The sequence below is a fragment of the Parasteatoda tepidariorum genome, chromosome 10 (assembly GCF_982258835.1).
Source record: "Parasteatoda tepidariorum strain Cologne lab strain chromosome 10, Ptep-v5.0, whole genome shotgun sequence".
In the NCBI taxonomy this organism is placed as follows: domain Eukaryota; kingdom Metazoa; phylum Arthropoda; class Arachnida; order Araneae; family Theridiidae; genus Parasteatoda; species Parasteatoda tepidariorum.
In genome coordinates, this window is record NC_141764.1 from 78,858,623 (window position 1) to 78,879,375 (window position 20,753).

Sequence of the window (20,753 nt, forward strand, 5' to 3'; positions counted from 1 at the left end):
GGTCGAGCGAAATGTCTTATGTGTGACGTCAAAGTTCATCTCACCAATGAAACATGACGTGAAAGGGCATCCCTACGGTGATTCTTTACCTGGAAGAAAACTGATTCTGTTTACAAATTGGCTGATCAAATATTTTATTCTCATGTCAAACACCTTTTTCTTTATTTGAAATTAATGTAATAAATGTTTATCGAATTTTACATAATGCAATTGACAATGAATGCCGTACAAGTACATAAATCATTTAACATGTCTTTCGTTACTGATCTACCTTACAATATTTTCACGTATTCGAGTCTCTTTACAACTTAAAACAGCATATGTTTCAGGACCAGATTGTTTCGTGAGTCTTTTTATTCAACAGTAATGTGTGTAATTATATTTTGCGCTTTCTTTAATTTTAAATGCATCATCAACGGTGATAAAAAAAATTTTTTATCCCATAAATGATCATTTTTACGGTGACAAATTTGTTTTCAACTCAGTTATTTATAAAGAAAATGCTAAATGTTGAAACCATATTTCATTAAAAAGTAATTGTTTTTTTTTTTTTCTCTTATTAGAAAATCCCTAAACGTACATTTTCAAGTTTTTAAAAAAATTATTCTCACCATAAGTTGATATAAAATCAAATTCTGTTAAAACAAGGAGAAGCCAGTGTTTTTATCTTGCTTTTAGTCTCATATAAATTGTTAAGTAAATTTTTTTTTTTCAATTTTTTACCATTCATTTAAAAATAATGAACTGAAAAAAAAGGGTTTTTTTTACACATAAAAATGTTACATAAAATGAAATTCAGTTAAAAAGAAGTGAGTGTTTTTTTGTTCTATGATATATAATTTATGTGCCTATTTTGTCACAATTTTTTGCATTAATTGTATAATGTTTGATAAAACAGTTATTTTTATTACTTTTATGATGTATATATCAAATTGATCCAATTATTATAAAAATTTTATTAATCATTGAACTAACTTTTGGCGATGCTGAAAGTTTACTTTAGGGTAACTATTTATTTTGGCAATATTTTATATTCTTACGGAAAACGTTTAAAAAAACAACAACTTAAAATTGAGATTTTCTAATAATAAGTAATTGTGTTTAAAATAATAGGAAAATAGATGGTACTCAAGAAGATTGAAGTACTAAATTCGAGAACCACCCTAATACACTCTAACCTTAGTGCCCTTTGCATATAATTCTTTTACTATGTTGGGAAAAAAAAAATTTTTTTTGTCTGATACCTGCTGGAAATAAGCAAAACAATGCACTCTCTAAAAAATGTTAAAAAGTAGAAATTATAAAACATCTTCTGAGCTTTTGTGTCACTATTAGCAATAAATTTTTTTTATATTTATCGTTAATGGTTTTTCAAGGAAATACAATGATTTTTATTATCACTCCTATGAAATTGAAAATGCATTGAATTTGAATAATTAATTTGCAAAATGATGATAATTCTAAAAATTTGAATATTGTTGATTCTCACTGATTGCAAGATAGTGCAATAATTGTTATGAACCGTGGTTAAAAATTTGTATTGAATTTAAACATTATGAAGATTTACCTACTAAATGTAATTACAGATTTTCTATTGAAGTTTTTTGAATTGCACAAGGCTTTTGCGCATTCACTAACTGCTGAAACAAGAAGTCTTTAATAACTATGTAGCAGGCTGATGAAGTGTCTTAAGCATTTTAATTTTGTTGATTTTAAGAACTGCCTAAATATCATTAAAAGGCTCTAAAAAGAGGACAAAAAATGTTATTGTATATCTCCGAATCTAAGTCCATCAGTATTTAAGCTAATGAGTATTATATATATATTTTTTAAACCTACCCCTTAATTCATGACTTATGTAAAAGCAAACTATAAAAGATACTGCATGCTATGCTTCGAAACAAAAATGTACCTCCTCCCTTGTTGTAACAGTTGCACTGTGGATAAAAGGATTTCCTAATTAGAAAATACTAGTAATCCTTTTAAATTGTATTTTTTTGTGTGTTTCTTCTTTAATCTTTATATTTAAGCACTTCGATTTCAACTGTCATCATATATTTTTTATGTTTTGATTTTTTTGTATCTCGTATCTTTGTTATGTTTCGCTGATTATGGATAATGCTCAACAAAAAGAAAAATATTTCTATTGTCGTTGTCCTCTTCAAATTTTTCAAAGTTAGTAGATTCAATTATAACCCCCCTTCCCAATTTAACTAAAGTTTTCTAAAAATTCTCGGCTTTTAATTGGTTCTAAGTTATCTTTGTGTACTGTTAAAATACGTAAAGTCGACTCTAAAATATTGATTTTTAGAAAAATTGTGCATATTAAACTAAAATTAAGTTATTTTTAGCCAAAAAATATACACAAAATGCTTTTAATTGGTTATAAGTTATCTTTGTGTACAGTTAAAATACGTAAAGTCGAGTCTAAAATATTGATTTTTAGAAAAATTGTGCATGGTAAACTAAAATTAAGTTGTTTTTAGCCAAAAATTATACACAAAATGCTTTTAATTGGTTATAAGTTATCTTTGTCTACTGTTAAAATACGTAAAGTCGACTCTAAAATATTGATTTTTAGAAAAATTGTGCATATTAAACTAAAATTAAGTTATTTTTAGCCAAAAAATATACACAAAATGCTTCTATTCATCTAGAGGGCATTTTTCTTGCTGTACAGCAGTGTTTCCCAAAGTGTGGTATGCGTACCCCCAGGGGTACGGGAACAGTTGAGCAGGGGTACGCGTTCTTATGCGAAATATCTTGCAACAAGCGAACATTTCAAATATTTTATTTAAAAACAAAGCTAGCCATGAAAATTTACCATTACACATTTTTCTATTGGCTATTTTTTGCAGAGATAAAGTTAATAATTAGTGGTGTCAACAGCCAGTTGTGATTTTTAACGATTGGGCAACTTTTTTATAATAAAAATTACATTCATTTTTTTATTAGTGGTACACAGCATTACGAAAAATTTGGAAAGGGTACTCAAAAGTCATAAGTTTGGGAAACACTGCTGTACAGTATTGTTAACTAATTATAAAAAATTAAATAAACATTACTTTTCTGATGAATTGAGACATATAAGTATTTATTTTATTTGAAATAGATGATGTCTTCATACAAGGAACATTTAGATATGAAAATTTTGGATGATGAAGATGATCTAAGTGATGATGAAGTATTCACTCAAGGAGGCAAATCTATTCCTCTGGAAGAGAATGGGGTCAACAAGCCTCTAATGGCACCTAGGATGCGTAATAAAGACACACTGCATACAAAAGTTCGAAAAGTTCCATCTTTGAGAGTACTATGGGCACCTATCCTTTACTTTTGTGTTGTCTTGTCATCTGTTATTAGTAAGCATTTAATTTCTTATATTTTTATGTTATTATATTTTAATAAAATACAAGGGGTTTACAAATTATGATACGAGCAACATCTAAAAAATTACATCTGACACCCAAAGTATTAGTAAAGTCCAATATAAAAGCAAAAAGTCATTATTCTACAACTGAAATGCATAATATACAAGGATGCTGTTTGTGGGAAATTTGTCATCTTTGTAGAAAATTTTTTAATATCACTCATTATAAACAAAATATAGTTAAAATTCTGATTTTATCTCACAAATAGTATTTTTCAACTTCGCAGAAAATATTTCAGTATTACTCGTTTAATAAATAAAAGCAAAACTATCAAAATTCCCCAATCCAAACCCGAAGGTCAGTCTTGCAGGGAGAATTTTTTCTCTGCTGCTATGTAATATTGTTTTGGTCTTTGTAAACATACCAGTGAATGTGTGCATCAACTAGTATTATTTTTTAGTTGCTGATCCTTTGGGCCCATGACTAAATTTACCCAATATCTACCCCTTTTAATAATCCTAAATAATATCTTACTAAATTCATAGCATTAGTAATTTTCAAGATCTAAATTATATGATACTATTTCCATATACTGACAAAAGAAAAAAAGAAAATGCTCTTCATACAATTTCATTATGCAGTATATAAGCTACAATTTCTCCATTTTTACGTTATTTTACGCACTTTGAAATATATTCATACATACTTAAATATTGTGCCCTATTCTGGATCCCTAATTTGTCTATAATAATTTCTTTTGATACGGTACTATAGTATGTTATAATAGAAAACCTAAATATTGGTACTAGATATAAGAATTGTATCTAATATCTGTCATTTACATATTCGTATCAATTTGCATTGCTTTAAATAACATTTGCCATTTGTTTTTAATAGTTAATCTACTTACTTACTTATCCTCTTTGTGCCAACCTGGCACATAAGGAGTTGAGTCTTTTTCTCCCCACACTCCTGTCTTTAGCCAAGCAACGTGCTTCTTTCCATCCAGTTAATCCTCCTGCTCTACTAAGAACTTGCTTAATGCCTCTTTGCCATGTTAGTCTCTGTCTCCCTCTTTTTCTCTTTCTGTTAGGCGCTCATGACCTAGAACATTTTCAGAATTGTTAATCTGTGTGAATATTTAACATAGGTAGGAGTAGTTAATCTATGTGAATATTTAACATAAGCTGGTTTCAAATTTTTTCCTTTGTTGAGATTCTGTGTGTGACTAATCCCCTCACTGTCTAGCAGCAGCTAGACATTATCCAGGAGTCCATACACTCTCAAAAACTCTGGGGCAAGCAAGGGGTTCGTCATGAAAGTCTCCTTCGAAATGGGAAGACAAGCAAGCCAGAATGTACTCCTGAGATGCACTTTCGACTCCGCACTTTGCACAAACCGGAAAAATCCTGTTGCCATTGCAAAAGAAGTCACTACTCAGGTCTCAGCTGGCAAATCTCGACAGTGCCGTCTGGTCGGCTCTATCTCAGGGAAGGCCAATGGAGCCCCAGGACATCTCCGCCAATACCAATCATGGGATGAAGGGACACTCCAAGACTTTAAGTCATTGTTTTTCCTGAAGGAATGAAGCTCGTCGAAAGTCAATGAGGCAACTGAATACAATGGCTCAACTGAGCCCTGCTTTGCCAAGATGTCAGCGACCTCATTTCCGTAAATCCCCACATGCAAGGGAATCCATTGAAGGTGCACTTCGTGAACCACAGCAGTCTGTCTAAGTAATTTCAAAATAGCGATGCTAGTGCGGTCACCAACATTGAACCAGTCCTTGAAGTGCTGCAAGGAACTCTTACTATCAGACAAAATCCATACCGCTCCATTATTAGTTTCTTTCAAAATGGCCTCAAGACCGGCCTCAATAGTCAACAGTTTGCTTCTAAACACTGAGCAATTGTCCGGGTTTCTATTGAAACCCGGACAATTGAGTTGAGATTCTATTAATGCTCAAGACTTATTAAAAGCATCAAAAGTTCAGTCATCGTTTTACCTTGTTTGTATTTATATATTTATTTTTATTTTAAAGTTTTAAATTATTGGTTTATTTGTTGAAACAAAATTTTATTGTCACTGATTTAAGCTATGAATATCCTATTTATAGAGACAAGAGTTAAAAGGAGAAAAAAATATTTTTTTTATCATAATACTTTGATTTTTGCTCTAAATAATAGTTTGCTTGTTGAAAACTTTTGTTTAGCTGGTTGTTTTATAGCATATCATTTATGTATTTTTAATTTTTATAGGTCTTATATTTCTTGTGGTATTTATCATTAACATTTTTATGAAAAATATTGCACCATCTGGTCACCACAGTCACGGTTTAAAAGCTTCAAATATTTTACCTTGTTCGAAGATAAGTTCAGAAGATGTTTGGGTAAAAACTTTTCCAATGCTGACTACGGAAACAGCTGTAAGATTGAATGATATAAACGGAGATGGTATTGAGGATATCATCCTTGGATTTGGAACAGGTAAAGATTGGCTTGGAATTAATCTTTTACTTACTTTTCTTCATTAAACTAGTTAATCCCGTGGATTCATATTAGAGGAACACACACACACACATATATATATATATATATATTCAGGGGTCTGTCCAGACATTTTGTGAAATTGTGAAAAAACTACTCATAATTTGTGAATATAAAATAAATGTTAAGTCACATTTTTTCAACCAGGTTCCAGCTTTTGTGAATTTGTACAAATAGGGTCCTGTTATTGCCAAAATTGCTAAAAACCTTTTCAAGAAGTTTTTAAATTGTAACTAGATACAAGATTCTGCTCAACAATTGCTGCTACTAAATTAGAGATGCAACATACTAATATTTGGTATCTAGCCTATACTGCTCAACACAGAATATTCATTTCGAATGAATAATGGAAACAAAATCACTCACATTTTTAATAATTTCAATTGACATATTTTAAATAACACAACTTAGTAATGTATCACTTTTAATGTGTTACACATTAAGTAAACTTAAACAATTCTTAAATTTATAATATTTTATTTAAAAAATTGCCTGAAATTAATTTTTATTTACATAATATTCTATTAATTAATTTTATGTATAAATATAAATTGATCAATTATTTATTTACAAAAAACTTTTTTCATTTAATATCAATAAGAATGTGCACACGATGTTTGTAAATATAGAAATATTATCTTAGAATGCTACATTTGAATTTTTTATTTACATAATATTCTATTAATTAATTTTATGAATAAATATAAATTGATCAATTATTTATTTACAAAAAAAATTATCATTTAATATCAATAAGAATGTGCACACGATGTTTGTAAATATAGAAATATTTTCTTACTATGCTACATTTGAATTTTAAACTTAGAGAAAATTGGAAAACTTAGTTCATTTCAAACCTTCTTCCCCCCCTCCCCCGGGAAGGGTTTATTCGATTAACAAAACAATAATGAAGATAAAACAAATTTGTGATGGGTCCAATTAAAAGATAGATTATTTTGTTAAGGGTCTGTTTCTATGAAAAGATATTTTGTGACAGGTCTGTTAATGGACCCAAATTTCTTCTAAACAGACCCCTGATATTTTATTTTAGTTTTTTTATTCATATTTTTTAGTGATAAAAGAAAATTTGCAGTGCATATGAAGCAGTGTTCTACCTAGGAATAAAAAAGGGAAGGTTATTTCCTCAAGGAAAAGGGCACTCACTTAACACTTTAAAAATTCATCAAAATGTGTAATATCATGTAATAATTGAATTTCATCCTCAACAATTTTTAAGTTACCATCTTATACTATTTTATGTGCATATTTCAAAAAGTAATTTTCACTCTTTATCAAAACAAGAGAAAAATGTGTAGTTTATAAATGATAATTAAAGGCATTCCATTAAACAATCTCCATGCATACATTATTACTAACATTTAACCTTGGCATGAATAGCAAAAAACATATTTGTCCAGTTTGAAGGTGAAAAAAAAAACAGCATTGAGATTAATTTTTCTTTCCTTTTGATTTCTACTCTATTGTTCTTCCCTCAATCCCTCAACAAAAATCTGAACATCTTTATACAATTTTTTTTAATAGTTTTCAAATCTTCTATTTCATATAAACTTTTTTTTAATTTTTATTTGTTATAAATTTATAAATATTTTCAAATGCAAAATTTTTTTTAAAACTATCTTTCTCTTCATTGGTTTTTCTCAGTTGAATTCTTTTTAAAAGTGATTCAATGGTCCTGCCATGACAGAAGTACCCGTCAAAATTCTTGTCCTGGTCTTAATTGATTAATAATTGACATTAATTAATGTTTTAATTTAGGTGCAGATGCATTTTATTATCCCAAAGTGGTCTGCCATGTTTACTTTCCTAAGGCAAAAGATGAGTGCGGTGGTGGTCTACTTGCATTGGATGGCAAAACAGGGAATGAAATTTGGAGACATTATTCAGCTCATGAATTGTTTGCAGTCAACTGTAACATTGATCTTAATGGAGATGATGTTAAAGATTGTTTAGGAGGAGGTCGCATGGCTGTGAGTACATCTCATTATGGTTTTTTATTTAAATATAAATTGTTATGATGGAATGTGTTATAACTCAATTTAAGTGTTCATATCGTTAGTTTTAAATTTTTTAAATAATTTGTTTCTCAGTTCCAACTAGGTCGAAGAAGATAACGAAGTATTTTAGCATATCCAATCCAACTCTTCTTCATAGTATTTGAAGACCTAGAGGGGGGGGGAATGGTTTATGTCCATAAAAGGTAATTGGCAAAAAAAAATTTAAAAGTTTACAATTGCAAACAAAAAGCTTACAATTGATCACGTACAATTCAAATCATAAAAATATATCAGAATTTCAAATCATAAAAATATATCAGAATGTCACTGGCATTTATTTACACCTCCCAATAATTTCTGAACAAAACTTATAATTTTCGATGTTGTGGAAAAATGAAATTTAAAAATTTAGTTGGACAAGAAACGTTTTTTCCTTGAAATTCCTCTTCAATCAATACTTCCTCAGCTGAGCTCCTGTTGTTTTCTTTACTATACTTTTCTTTCTTGGCTGGCCTTGTCTACCCGAGGACTAAAATTGTTTTTTTCCGCACTATAGCCCATCTTCAAAGTGTTCTCAAAACTCCGTGTGAAAACCAATTTCAGGTATTATTGATTTTATAACCGTTGTTGAACATCCGACCCAATTTTGGGTTTACGACTACTAATTTTCAACTCTGTAGCCTTGTAAGTAACAGAAGACAATGAAACTCTTGGATCAGTACCCCCAGAGGCATGATTTGTAATGGGAACATGGGGGACTTTGTGACGCAAAAGATTTAACGTGCATCACATTGTCATTTACTACACGGGGAGTCTTCGGCCGTCAGGGATCGAACCCACGACCTCTTGGACGTGGGTCCAGTGCTATCAACCAGGCTATCCCAGCCTTACGTTATTGATTTGTCAAAACTTACCAATCCTCGAAATGCAACAAATGGTGATTAATTTCTCATTTTTGTGAAAAAATTGACATCAAACCATTCTTTGCCTATAGTCTTCATTTATTAATATTTTTACAATTCAGTATTTCTTCCAACAAGACATTGATGCCAGCTGTTCTTTCTGTCTCTATACAAAAAAATAATTTTATATAGTTGCATTGCATTCCCTTCTATTTTTTAGTAAGTTTTGTATTTATTTCATGGTATAATTTCAGGGCTTTGTTGCTGTTGATGGAAAAGATGGCTCACTTCTATGGGAATTTGATGATCAAAATGCAAAAATAGATGCTTCTAATGTGTATACACCCCAATACATTGATGATATAAATTATGATGGAATACCTGATCTTGTTGTTATACATGGGGGAGATCCTTTGAAAGATCCTGGTATATTTTCTTCTTGTTTTTTCAATTTTTATTTGCTGTATATTGTGTGAAAACATTATAACACTGTTTATTAATTTCTGTGTGTATTGTTTGTCCTGATTTACCAAACTCATATAATACCTGATGATATGTGGAGTTGGTACTGTAAGTGATGAAATTAGGGAATATATAATATCTTTTTTTAAATATGTTCACCTGTGTTATTAAAAAAGAAGTAAAAATAAAAAATATCAGGTACCAAGAAAGTGTAGTCTAAGCATTAATTTTATCATCTCATAATTTTTTGTATTCAATTCATATGTGGTATAAGTCTCTTTATACTATCAAAATCAGCATGCTATTAAAATTGTAAAATTATGTGCTTCTCTTTTATCAAACTGAATAATTAATAAGCAGGAAATAATTAAATAAAAGCACTAGTTAGACTGGAGTCTAACTAGTGCTTTTAGTTAAGTTGGAGCATATATTTATTTCAATACTGGAAAAAAGAAACATCAATACAGATACTGAAAAAAGAAATTTCTATTTCTTAAAATTAAAAATGTTTAACCTGAAAAAAAAAGAACATGAATAATTAGACTGGAGTCTAACTAGTGCTTTTAGTTAAGTTGGAGCATATATTTATTTCAATACTGGAAAAAAGAAACATCAATACAGATACTGAAAAAAGAAATTTCTATTTCTTAAAATTAAAAATGTTTAACCTGAAAAAAAAAAGAACATGAATAAAGCCCAAATTAAGCAATGGAAATGGACAGATAGTTTCAGTAGTTCTATAAACAAGAACCTTCCTCAGAATCTAAGCACCAAATGGCAATAGAGAAGTAAAGACACAAACATGTGCAAAGTGGTTTAACCATTAAGGACAAAATAATAAAAGGAGGGAGATAAAAAACAGGTGTGAAAGGGTTTGGCCGGAACCCCAACATTCAAAAGATAAAATTGAATTTTATTTTTATTCTAATATTGAAAAATGGTTAGATACTAGAAATATCATTAAGTGAATTATTAGAATTTTCCAAATTATGAAATGATTATCAGAAATCAAATTCAGTAGTGAAAGAACAGTGTTGAATGACTTTAACAGAAGAAAACTGAAACCTCTTATATAAATTCCAATTATGCAGTACAATAGAAGGCCAGTTAATTAGACATAATTTTGAACATTGTCTGTCCAATTAACATTGACATGAAATTTGATAAATACCTGAGCTATGTCCATTTTTGTACCTTCATTTGTGCTTTATTCACTTTTTTTTCCCTTCTTCTCTTTAATCTCTCATTCCAAAAGAATAATTTTATGAACAACTTTTATGGCTTATAAATACTATTTCAATTCTTTTTTTTTTCTGCAAATGTCACAATGGACTATAACAAATTTTGCTTACAATATTCTTTTATTGTTAAAATTTAATTTTTTGAACTGTTAAGTTACTTATATAGATGCTGTTGGCAGGAAAGACTGCGTATTTGTTTCGTGAAATAAAAGCAATAATAATTAAAAATCTCAAGAAGTCTGTCCTGATAAATCTATTGTCCAAAAAAATCTAATGAATTATTGTTGATTTAAATTTAGCTACGTTGCAAACAAACCAGGTAAATTAATTATTTTGCATATAAATAACAGGTGGAAGAATTTTTCTTTTTCAAATGTAAAATTTTGATAGCTTTTGTAACTATGTATTTTGATTTTGTGCTTGATCCTTTTGTTTGATTGTAACGATGTATTTTGATGTCTGTGCGGTTTATTGTTGCTTTTTCAAATCAAAAGATCTCTTACCAAGTATTGAGTCTAGAAGAAAACTGTTGGTGTATGGGAATTCAACTAGATCTTACTTTGAATTGAGTTTATGATTAATATTTAAAAGTTTAATGAGCAAAAAAAATTTTTTTAATTTTGTCTCTGCTAAATTTAATTTTAACACTAATAACTGTATAATATTTTAATATCAGGCTCAAAGATTCATAATATTTTTGTTGTTTAAAACTTTTCAGAAATTTACTTGAAAATTAAAATAGTTAACATTTATTTTAACAACATTCATTGAGGGAATGTTCTCAACTTGATATTTTATTATTTAATAGTTAATACTAAGTATGTAATATTACTTCTTTTGATAAAAAATTTTAAATTATGATAGTATTGCAGCCATATATTTTAATTTATTATATTTATAGTTATAAGTGCTGTCTTATCACTAGTTTGATTTAATTAGCAAAAATTAATTTGTTAGGAAGTGAAACTAGGCTTGTTGGTAGATTGTTAGTTGTCAGTGGAAAAACTGGGCGTGTTTTGAAATGGATTGAAGTTCCAGATGAAAGGGAAAGTTATTATTCTCCTCAAGTTTTAACACATCCTGATGGTATGACCCACTTATTTTTGTTTTTTTTTTTTTGTTTAAAAAATGTTTATCTATACTTTTTATTCATGATAACTTTAACCTTGTTGACATGCAATATTTAAAATTCACTATTAAAATTTTAAGTTGTAGTTGAAGTGTCTTTTTTTTTGAGGTTTGATCATTTAATACAGACTCTAACAAAATTCATATGCATTATAATATTTTAAATATTTAAAAAAAATATACTTCCTCTATTATTTACAGTTGCATTTTTATTAACTATATTAATGTAATTAAAATGATTTTTATTCGTTAAGTTTTGCAACGTAAACCTAAATTTTAAACTAATTTAAATAAAATTTGTTGTCTTTAAATATGAAAATTGTTTGTCGTAACAAATCTTGAAGTTTTTTTCTTCTTACAAATTTTATTTTTCTTTTAACTTAAAAGATCGGGATTAAGCTTGCTGAAGTTACAAGGATGAAACACATCTGCAACATTTTCAAGACAGTTATTTCAATTTGTTTATTGTTTTACATATTTAAAAAAGATACACTTTCAATAATATTTTTGGAAAAGTTTATATTGAAACTCATAAATATACGAAAGAAAAATTACGTTTTACTTAATTTTTGCAATCTTATAGCAGTATTTTCTATAAAAAAAAAGGTGTTCCATAATTTTTCCAGTTTTCATTCAATTTAACATTTGTCATTTTCACTTATTAATTTAGTACAAAATTAAACTGTTTTTTTTTAAACCTGCTTTTTTCAATTTGATTGGTTTTATAACTTTTTCAGTATTTATTAATTTTGTTTAAAAATACTTCATGTATTTTACTAATGTTGACAATTTTAATTATGCGTATGATTTTTTAGAATTTATTTGTTGATTATGTGATAAATATAACATTTAAAGCATTTTTCATTCAATATACCGCTATTTCATTAAAATAAATTTTATTAAAAACATTTCTTTTTGCAATAATTACTGTTTAAACAAAATGCTCTTGCATTTTTTTAAAACAAATTATAGGAAAATTGAAGAAGCTATTAAACACATGATTAGCAAATGTCATCATTTAGTTCTGGAGTATTTCCTTTAGTAACAGTTTAAATATTGTTACAACACATAGAATAATATCAAAAATAATTGTGTATTTTAATTAATGTATATAATTAATGTAATTGTATATTCTAATTACCGTATATTCCGGCGCATAACGCGACCCGACGTATAACGCGCACCTGTAATTTCTAATACTTTTTTTAAATTTTAAGATATACTCTGCCCAAATGTAATTTTCCAAAAGGTATTTTTATTCATGTCCACGAAAAAGGCTGGATGGACGAAAATGGTGTTAAATTGTGGGTAAAAATGTCTGGCAAATCTGTCCTGGTTGCGTAAGAAAACTATAAAGCCTTTTAGTGTGGGACATGTTTAGGTCCCACCTTATAGATAATACAAAAAATTTTATGAAAGAATGTAACACCGATATGGCCGTTATTCTGGACTGATTGACACCATTAGTTCAACCATTGGACGTCTGCTTAAGCAAACCATTTAAAGCCAATTTAAAAAAACAGTGGAACACTTGGATGTTGGAGAGCGAGAAAACCTTTACGAAAGGAGGACATATGCGCCATGCAAGTTTGGAAACAGTGTGTGAATGGATATTAAAAGCTTGGGATGAAATTAAGCCTGAGATGGTTAGAAAATCATTTAAAAAAATGCAGCATTTCAAATAATCTGGACGGATCAGAAGATGACTGTTGATTTATGGATGAGGGTAACACAGATGATGAAGACGAAGCAGATTGTGAATAAGAACAGAAGACGAATATAATGAACTATTTATGTAATAACGAAAATCAATAAAGTATATAGGTAAAGGTATGTTATTTCTTTAAAATAAAAGTATTCTTCTATATTTAAATTTTTTTGATCTATAATTTTTTATATTCGGCGTACATCGCGCACCCGTAAATTCCAATGTTATTTTTTTAATTAAAAGTGCGCGTTATATGCCGGAATATATGGTAATAGTCAAACCTTTCTTAGACATTCATATTGTTATTTCCTTTTAATTAATGTAATTTAGTATTAACTCCTTTTATACCAAATTAATACAATTTAGTAATTAATGTTGTTCTTTTTTTAATTAATATTGTTTTCATATTAATTTTAAATTAGGTGTAAGGATACTTTTATTTGGAACTGGTGGAGAAACACATGGAGGTTCTTTATGGATTTTAAAGTTAAATCATCTGCTTTCCGGTGAAATAAACATGGTGAGAATTGAGTAGTTATGACTGTGCTTATTGTAAAAAAGTGTTAAAGAAATGTATTTATGTCTAAAATATGTTTTTTTTTTTTTTTTTTGTTGATGAATGTTCTGCTTTAAATTCTTCATTGATCAGTAATTGTACTGCCAATTAGCATTATCTTTCAAATTTTTTGCATTATTTGAGTAAACACAAACATCATGATTTCAAAGATATTCCCAGTAATCTTAAATTTTTTTCACATCAGAATGGGTTTATAGTACTGTTGAAGAATTAGGAATAAACTACTTATCTGTAGTTTGGACATTTTAAAAACCTTTAGATTTTTCCATGGTGCTAAGACATTTCTAGTTTGCATCAAGTGTAGTAAAGCAAAAGTCACTTTGCAACATCTGATTAACTGCATATACTTGGTACACCAAGACCTTCTGAAAAGACCGATGTATATTTTGGAAGTATTTAAGGTGAACAAACTCGTGTATCTGATCTGATTCAGATCAGAGGGATAAATATCATCATCAGAATTTAGAATTTAAATGGCATAATGCCCGTTGACATTTAGCACAGTACAGACGATTCTGACTTGTGTTGTAAAACTCTGCATTAAACATAACACTATTGATCTTATTTTTAGTTTCAGAGTATAATTTCTTTTTCAACATTTACTAAAAACTCTATCTTAATGATCATTTTTCAATTATTTATTTTGTAAATATGTATGTAATAAAATGCTAAAAATTATGATATTATTGAAGAAAAAAACAAATCACAAATATGGACTTAAAAACTTTTTCAAGCATTAAACTTTTAAATAATTTAACTTTTCTTCAAAATATCTGAAGTGTTTTCTTATTGATTATTATTTTCTTTTTATCAAATATTATAATTTTTCTTATTTTAGGCTACTAAAATTTATACAGACAAATATAAAGGCATCATGACACCACCAGCCCTTGTTGACATTAATGGTGATGGTATATTAGATGTAGTTATGGCCATGTTCAACTCCTCCATTATTGCATTCAATGGCTTAACATTTGGTCGTTTGTGGGAATATCATGTACCATCATCTGAAAGTTACAGGTGTGTTTATTCCTTATTTATCTTATTATTTATTATCTTTGTTCCCTTCTTGTGTAAGCATAAGTTGTTGGTACTTCACTTTTAATTCAAGGTTATTGGAGTGAGAAACTCAAATGTTGTTGAAAAACTACTTTATTGTTTCAAAATCAACAAAACATTGTTAATCCAACATTTTATTACAAATTTTTTGACCAACAAGAGTAAATTTATGAATAGAAGTTTTTTTTTTTAATGGAAAAGTGTATTGCCAGTGCTTAAAATAATGATAATTTAATCATTACAGATTATGTAAGTTAGGGAAAATACAATATGTCTTAGTTTTATTTTAAAATTAACATTCTTTTTTAACAATGCTTTTGTTAAGTAATATTAACCTTTCTTAAACCTGTTTCAAAGTCGGCCCGACTTAGCCTAATAGGGGCCCATGGCAAAAATTTCCTTGATAGACTCCATCTGCTTCACTACTTCAGTAATGAAGAAGCGAACTTTATGGGGGTAATTAAATTTTTCACCTCATTATTCATATGTAACAAGAAAATTGACTAGAACCTAAAATAGCTATAAAGTCCCCCCCCCTCCAATGGTCAGATGAAATATCGTTCTGTCCATTTTATTGATTTTCTGACAATTCTATGTCCATGTCGAATGGAATTTTCTAATTATTAACTTTGTCATCTAGCTGCAAAAAAATTCATATCCTTGCTGACATTAAGGCTAAATTTTTGCAATTACGATAGCTCAACTAAGCCAATCAGAAACCCATACTTTTGTAAACATATTGCATTTTGCGATATATAAATATACAGGCTTTTGACAGAATTGCAAAAATTAAGCTGAATACCACACTAGAAAGCCATGGATTTACGAAATATTGATTTTTTGTGTTCATACAATAGATTAATGAAGAAGCTAACGTAAAACTGATGAGTTTTGCACTGTTCTGATATTTTGTTTAAAAAGTTAATTAAAGAAGGAAACCTGAAATAAACTTTCTATTCGATTTGGGGGGCCCTCTGATGTGGGACCCGGGGCACCTGCCTCGTACACCCCTGCGTTTGTCGGCTCTGAGTGGGGAATGTCACGACAGCCGCGTGTATTTCTCCTTAATGCCTTCAGAACCTTTGGAGTCGGAGGAAAGTGAAGAGTTTAAAGGAACATGCTATAAAAACCTGTTCCCCCCTCCCGAAATTCACTTACTCTCTGGCTGGTGATTAGAGAATAGGTTTAGGGACAGTTTCATTTTTTGCACTAAGTAAGTTTTCTTGTAAATGCTATTATTAAATTTAATGCTATTATTAAATTAAAAAAATTTTTTTTTCTTTATTCATTCTAACTGTGGCTTGTAAATTTATTTCAATGTATTAATTAGTTTTTATGTGTTAAATTAATTTAACTTGCAGCACACCACCACATGCCATACCAAGGTTATCTTTAGTTAATAGATAAATTGTAAATGGTGAACTGTTCATTTGCTTACATATGTTGACCGTTAGATTATCTTAGAAATATTTATGTTAACTTTTGAATGACTGGATCTTAAATTATTATTCTCAACTGAATATTATATTTGTTATACTCCAGTTTGCTATGCTCAAATATGTGTAAGTATTTTGTCTCTAAGTATGCCTTTTATTGAAAATCCTTATAATATTCTTAGATTTTTATGTTGTGACGTTTCTAAAAATAACTATATTTTAATTAGTGTAAAATGTTAAAAGTTATGGGCTTCAGATTTTTGTAGATTTATTTTGAAGCATTGCATGAATTATTTGGAAAATGTATTATTCCAGAAATAAACAGCTCTGATTATTTTTAGTACACCTGGAGTTGGATACTTCAACAATGACTCCATTCCTGATTTTATTATAAATTATCAAACTGGTCCAGGATTTCCAATTTATTACTATACTCAGGTAAAATAGTCTCTTTTTTTTTAGTTTAGGAAAGCTAATGTAGCATGTGATTAACCCTTTGATTGTGTTCTGCAGTTTTTATGATCAATAAAGATTATGAAACTTTTACACTTCTTATTTTGTTTCTGTATTTAAAACTTTCAAATTTATTTAATGTGCATTATCTTATCTGTCTATAAAATTTTATGAACATGCGTGTGAGCAACAGAATTTCTTGAAATCAAAATTAATTAACTGAAAAAAAATAAAAGAGTTAAAATCTTAAGTCAATAATATTGCTCTTTAGTTCCCTCAACAAAAACAAACAAACAAACACAATTGTCAACTGTTTCTTAGTAGAACAAAACCTTCTGAAAAGGTAAATAATGACTCACTTGTATTAAAATTGTGTTGGAAATAAAAAATACCCCATCAAAAATCAAATAATTTTATCAGGCATAGTTATAAAATTATATCCATGTTTTGCTACTTTGACATAATTTCTCTCAAGTAAATATTTTACAAAAAAAAAAAAAAATTCCTAATAGAAATTTATAAATTTAGATTTATTTTCTGTATTTGTGCTGCATTTTCAATTTTTTTAAATGTGTTTAAAAAGAATTCATTAAAGTATTGAAAATACAGAAATTCATGAAATCTATAGAAATTTATAAATTTAGATTTGTTTTCTGTATTGGTGCTGCATTTTCTATTCTTTTAATGTGTTGAAAAAATTGATTTCAATGTTATTTCGTTTAAAAAATTGGGAAGTCATGGGAAAAATTAGCGTGAATATATTCAATTATTTTTTTGCATGGTGGTATTGTATTTACTTGTTTGTGTTTTCCGTTGTGTCTTGCAATTTATTTTTATTTCTTCACATTATCCTTAGTATTTTTGCATGCCTATAATGATTTATTATATATTTTTTATTTTAGTTTTATATTTGGTTTTGTCTTTTTTTACTTTCAGTTTAAATGTTGTCCAGTGATTGCATTCAGCACGGAAGTTAGATGAATGTGTGAGTTTAAGTAATTAATAAAGACTTAAAATTTTAAATTTTTTTTCTTCACTATTTTTATATTTGTTTTAAAAGTTAGATCAAATGATTAATATTATATTTATGATTTTAAATTTATTAATTTCTGATTCCTTTCCTAAATAATATGATATTTCATTTGTAAATTTTAGTAAATGGGAAAATCATTTCTTTTATATGAAAATAAGTTATGTAATTTGCTGATATGAGGTACTAACTGTTATGATTTATAGGTATTTATTACACTTTCATTGTCAAGATTATGTTCTTATGGTTGAGTTATAAAAATTGTGGTTTTTAAGAATTTCCCTAATAGTCTATTTAAAATAAGTTTTTTTACCCTTAACTACCAAGAGTTAAAAATTTTGTTGTTTGCAACTAATCTAATCTAACTTTTTTCTACTCCATGAACAATCTAATGAAATAAAAATGATTTGATAGAAACAAGAAGTAAAAAAAAAAAAAAAACTAAGAAATAAAAAATTTCTTCGTTATAGAAGAGCAAAAGAACCTGTACTCAAATCAGAAATGCTGCAAGCAAAAATTTTTAGTGGTTTAAATATAGGATGAGAAAAAAAAATGTCTAGTTCTAATTTGACCAAAAACTGGAACAATAATTCCAAGTAATTAAATTTTATCATTTTATAATGAAAAAAAATTTCAGTGATGTATAATTTTTAATTTACAGTCAAACCCTGCTATAGTGAACACGGTTTATAGTGAACTCCCGGATATAGTGAACGAAATGTTCGGTCGCGTGTCTTGATATACAAGTATAATGTTATTTTTTGTGGATATAGTGAACCAAAAAAGTGAGGAAGTTGGATATAATGAACTTTTTTCTGTCTTCGACTGATTTTTTTCTTCATTTTTTTGTAATAATTTTAAAATTTCTACTTTAAAATAAATACATATATCGATTTTTGAAACCATCTATAGAGGGGAATGTAGCGATAAGCATTTTTTCTTGTTTGCTTCTTTTATCTCACTTTCCCATCCCTAAACAAACCAAGCAGATGTTTCCAACTCAAGCAGATGATGCATCTGTAAGGTGTCCGTGGGATCAATATGCATTTTCTGTCAGAGCGAATGAGTAATTATTCATTAATGGTCAGAGGGTTGGACACTAATATGTGTTGATAAGGCCCTCATTTCAGCTCCTTTTTGCTCTCAGTTCAGTTAAAAAAAGCCAGCAAACAAGTTTCTCAAATTTAACTATGGCGAGCAGTAAACGTCGAAATGTTCTCCATTGATCAGAAAATTTAAAATAGATGCAATCAAGCTGATATTTGCAGGGAATATAAACTATTCAAATCTACAGTTTGTAACATATGGAAAAATAGGTAATTAAAAATTTCTGCTCATGAAAAAAACAATGTTTTTGTTATTTACATATTTGTTTGATAAATAGTGTACTTGTAAGAAAAAAGTCTTATTTTATTTATTCCATTATTGTTAAAATTTCATTTAGTTAATTAACATCAATTCTGAGTCATTAATTTCGAATTTCTCTGGGTTTTTTAATAATATTTCTTATAATTATTATTAAATAATCAATAAAATTTGGTATGCAGGGGATCCCAATATATACATTTCAATTATGAAAATATAAATGTATTATTCTTACAAAGGGTAATTTTTTTAGTTGAGTAAAATAATAACTTTCATTATTAGTATTAATCTCAAATTAAAAAAAAAAAAAGACTTTTAAAACACATCATGAATGATTTTTTTATGAATTTACTTTATTTTTTATTCAATTTTTAGATTTAACTTTTGCACAATAATTGATTGCATTGTTTTTAATATATTTACTCGGCTCAGGAGATTTACCTTCTTCAGATAAATACACTTTCCCCAAACCTGTGGTGTTCTAACTGCTTCTCCTTTTTAATTCCTCACTCTTTTTCTTTAGTTCTTGCACCAAACATTACATAGTTTATAGTAATATACTATTTGACCAAAAGTATAATGCACCTACTTGAATCATCATAGTGTGGGGGTATTTTTGGTCTGTGTCCCTAAAGTTCTGGGGCTGGAAACATGAACTCTGAAACGTTCATGGACATTCTGCCCTCCCAACTCTATGATTTTAACTATCTCCATGGTGGTAACTAATATTTTGGGAAAGATCTTTTCTCTTCCATCAGGTCTATTTTTTTTCTGCACCATTCACACACTAAGACTCACAGCTGTGTTTTTTTTTTTTTTTTTTGCATAACCTTCGTTGAACAGCCGACCAAATTTTCAGTTTATTGCTACCATTGTTCAACTCTGTAGCTTTGTAATTTTGAACCCAGTCCAGAAGATAAAGGAACTCCTGGATCAAGTATTGGGAGAAATTTGCCTTCGTGGAGGACTTTTTGATGGAACTAACCCTCATTGGCGTTACATGTAGTGGAAAACCACAAAACCTCCCACAGTTAGCCTGATGGTAAGGGAACTCTAACCCGTGAACCGTCTACCACAGAGGATATCTTACGTGAGCACTGTGGTCGATCCGAGCCGGGGACTGAATTCGTTAGTAGTAAGCAATGAATGGATCCGTCCCACCCGAAAAGGGTATCGGTAAATTTTGACCCGTCGCCGTGATAATCTCTAAGGAAGGAACCCATGCCAGCACTACAGCCAAGCGACCAAGCTGGGACACCATTAAGGGGACTCTAACCCATGATCTGTCTACCACTGAGGATATTTTACGTCAGCACTGTGGTTGGTGTGAGCCGGGTGCGAAATTCGAATAAACCAGCCTTCGTACGGATTCAAACCCGGTTCACCTTATTGGGAGGTGAGCTCTCTATCCCAAATAGGTTTTATAAAATTTGATGTGCTTTCGTAAAGCCTCAATCTAA

The 20,753-nt window shown here is 28.9% G+C and overlaps 1 protein-coding gene across 1 annotated transcript in view; it reads left to right on the top strand.

The window, feature by feature from the left end:
• The first annotated feature begins 24 nt into the window (after positions 1 to 24).
• Positions 25 to 20,753, top strand: part of LOC107443619 (uncharacterized) — a 32,559-nt gene continuing 11,830 nt past the window's right edge. Inside the window, exons 1-9 of the mRNA XM_087153115.1 lie at positions 25 to 343; positions 3,113 to 3,362; positions 5,630 to 5,857; positions 7,694 to 7,905; positions 9,089 to 9,260; positions 11,495 to 11,623; positions 13,796 to 13,893; positions 14,789 to 14,970; positions 16,787 to 16,883. Of these exons, the coding sequence (XP_087009241.1) occupies positions 221 to 343; positions 3,113 to 3,362; positions 5,630 to 5,857; positions 7,694 to 7,905; positions 9,089 to 9,260; positions 11,495 to 11,623; positions 13,796 to 13,893; positions 14,789 to 14,970; positions 16,787 to 16,883 (1,491 nt within the window). The 5' untranslated portion in view covers positions 25 to 220. The remainder of the gene's footprint in view (positions 344 to 3,112; positions 3,363 to 5,629; positions 5,858 to 7,693; positions 7,906 to 9,088; positions 9,261 to 11,494; positions 11,624 to 13,795; positions 13,894 to 14,788; positions 14,971 to 16,786; positions 16,884 to 20,753) is intronic.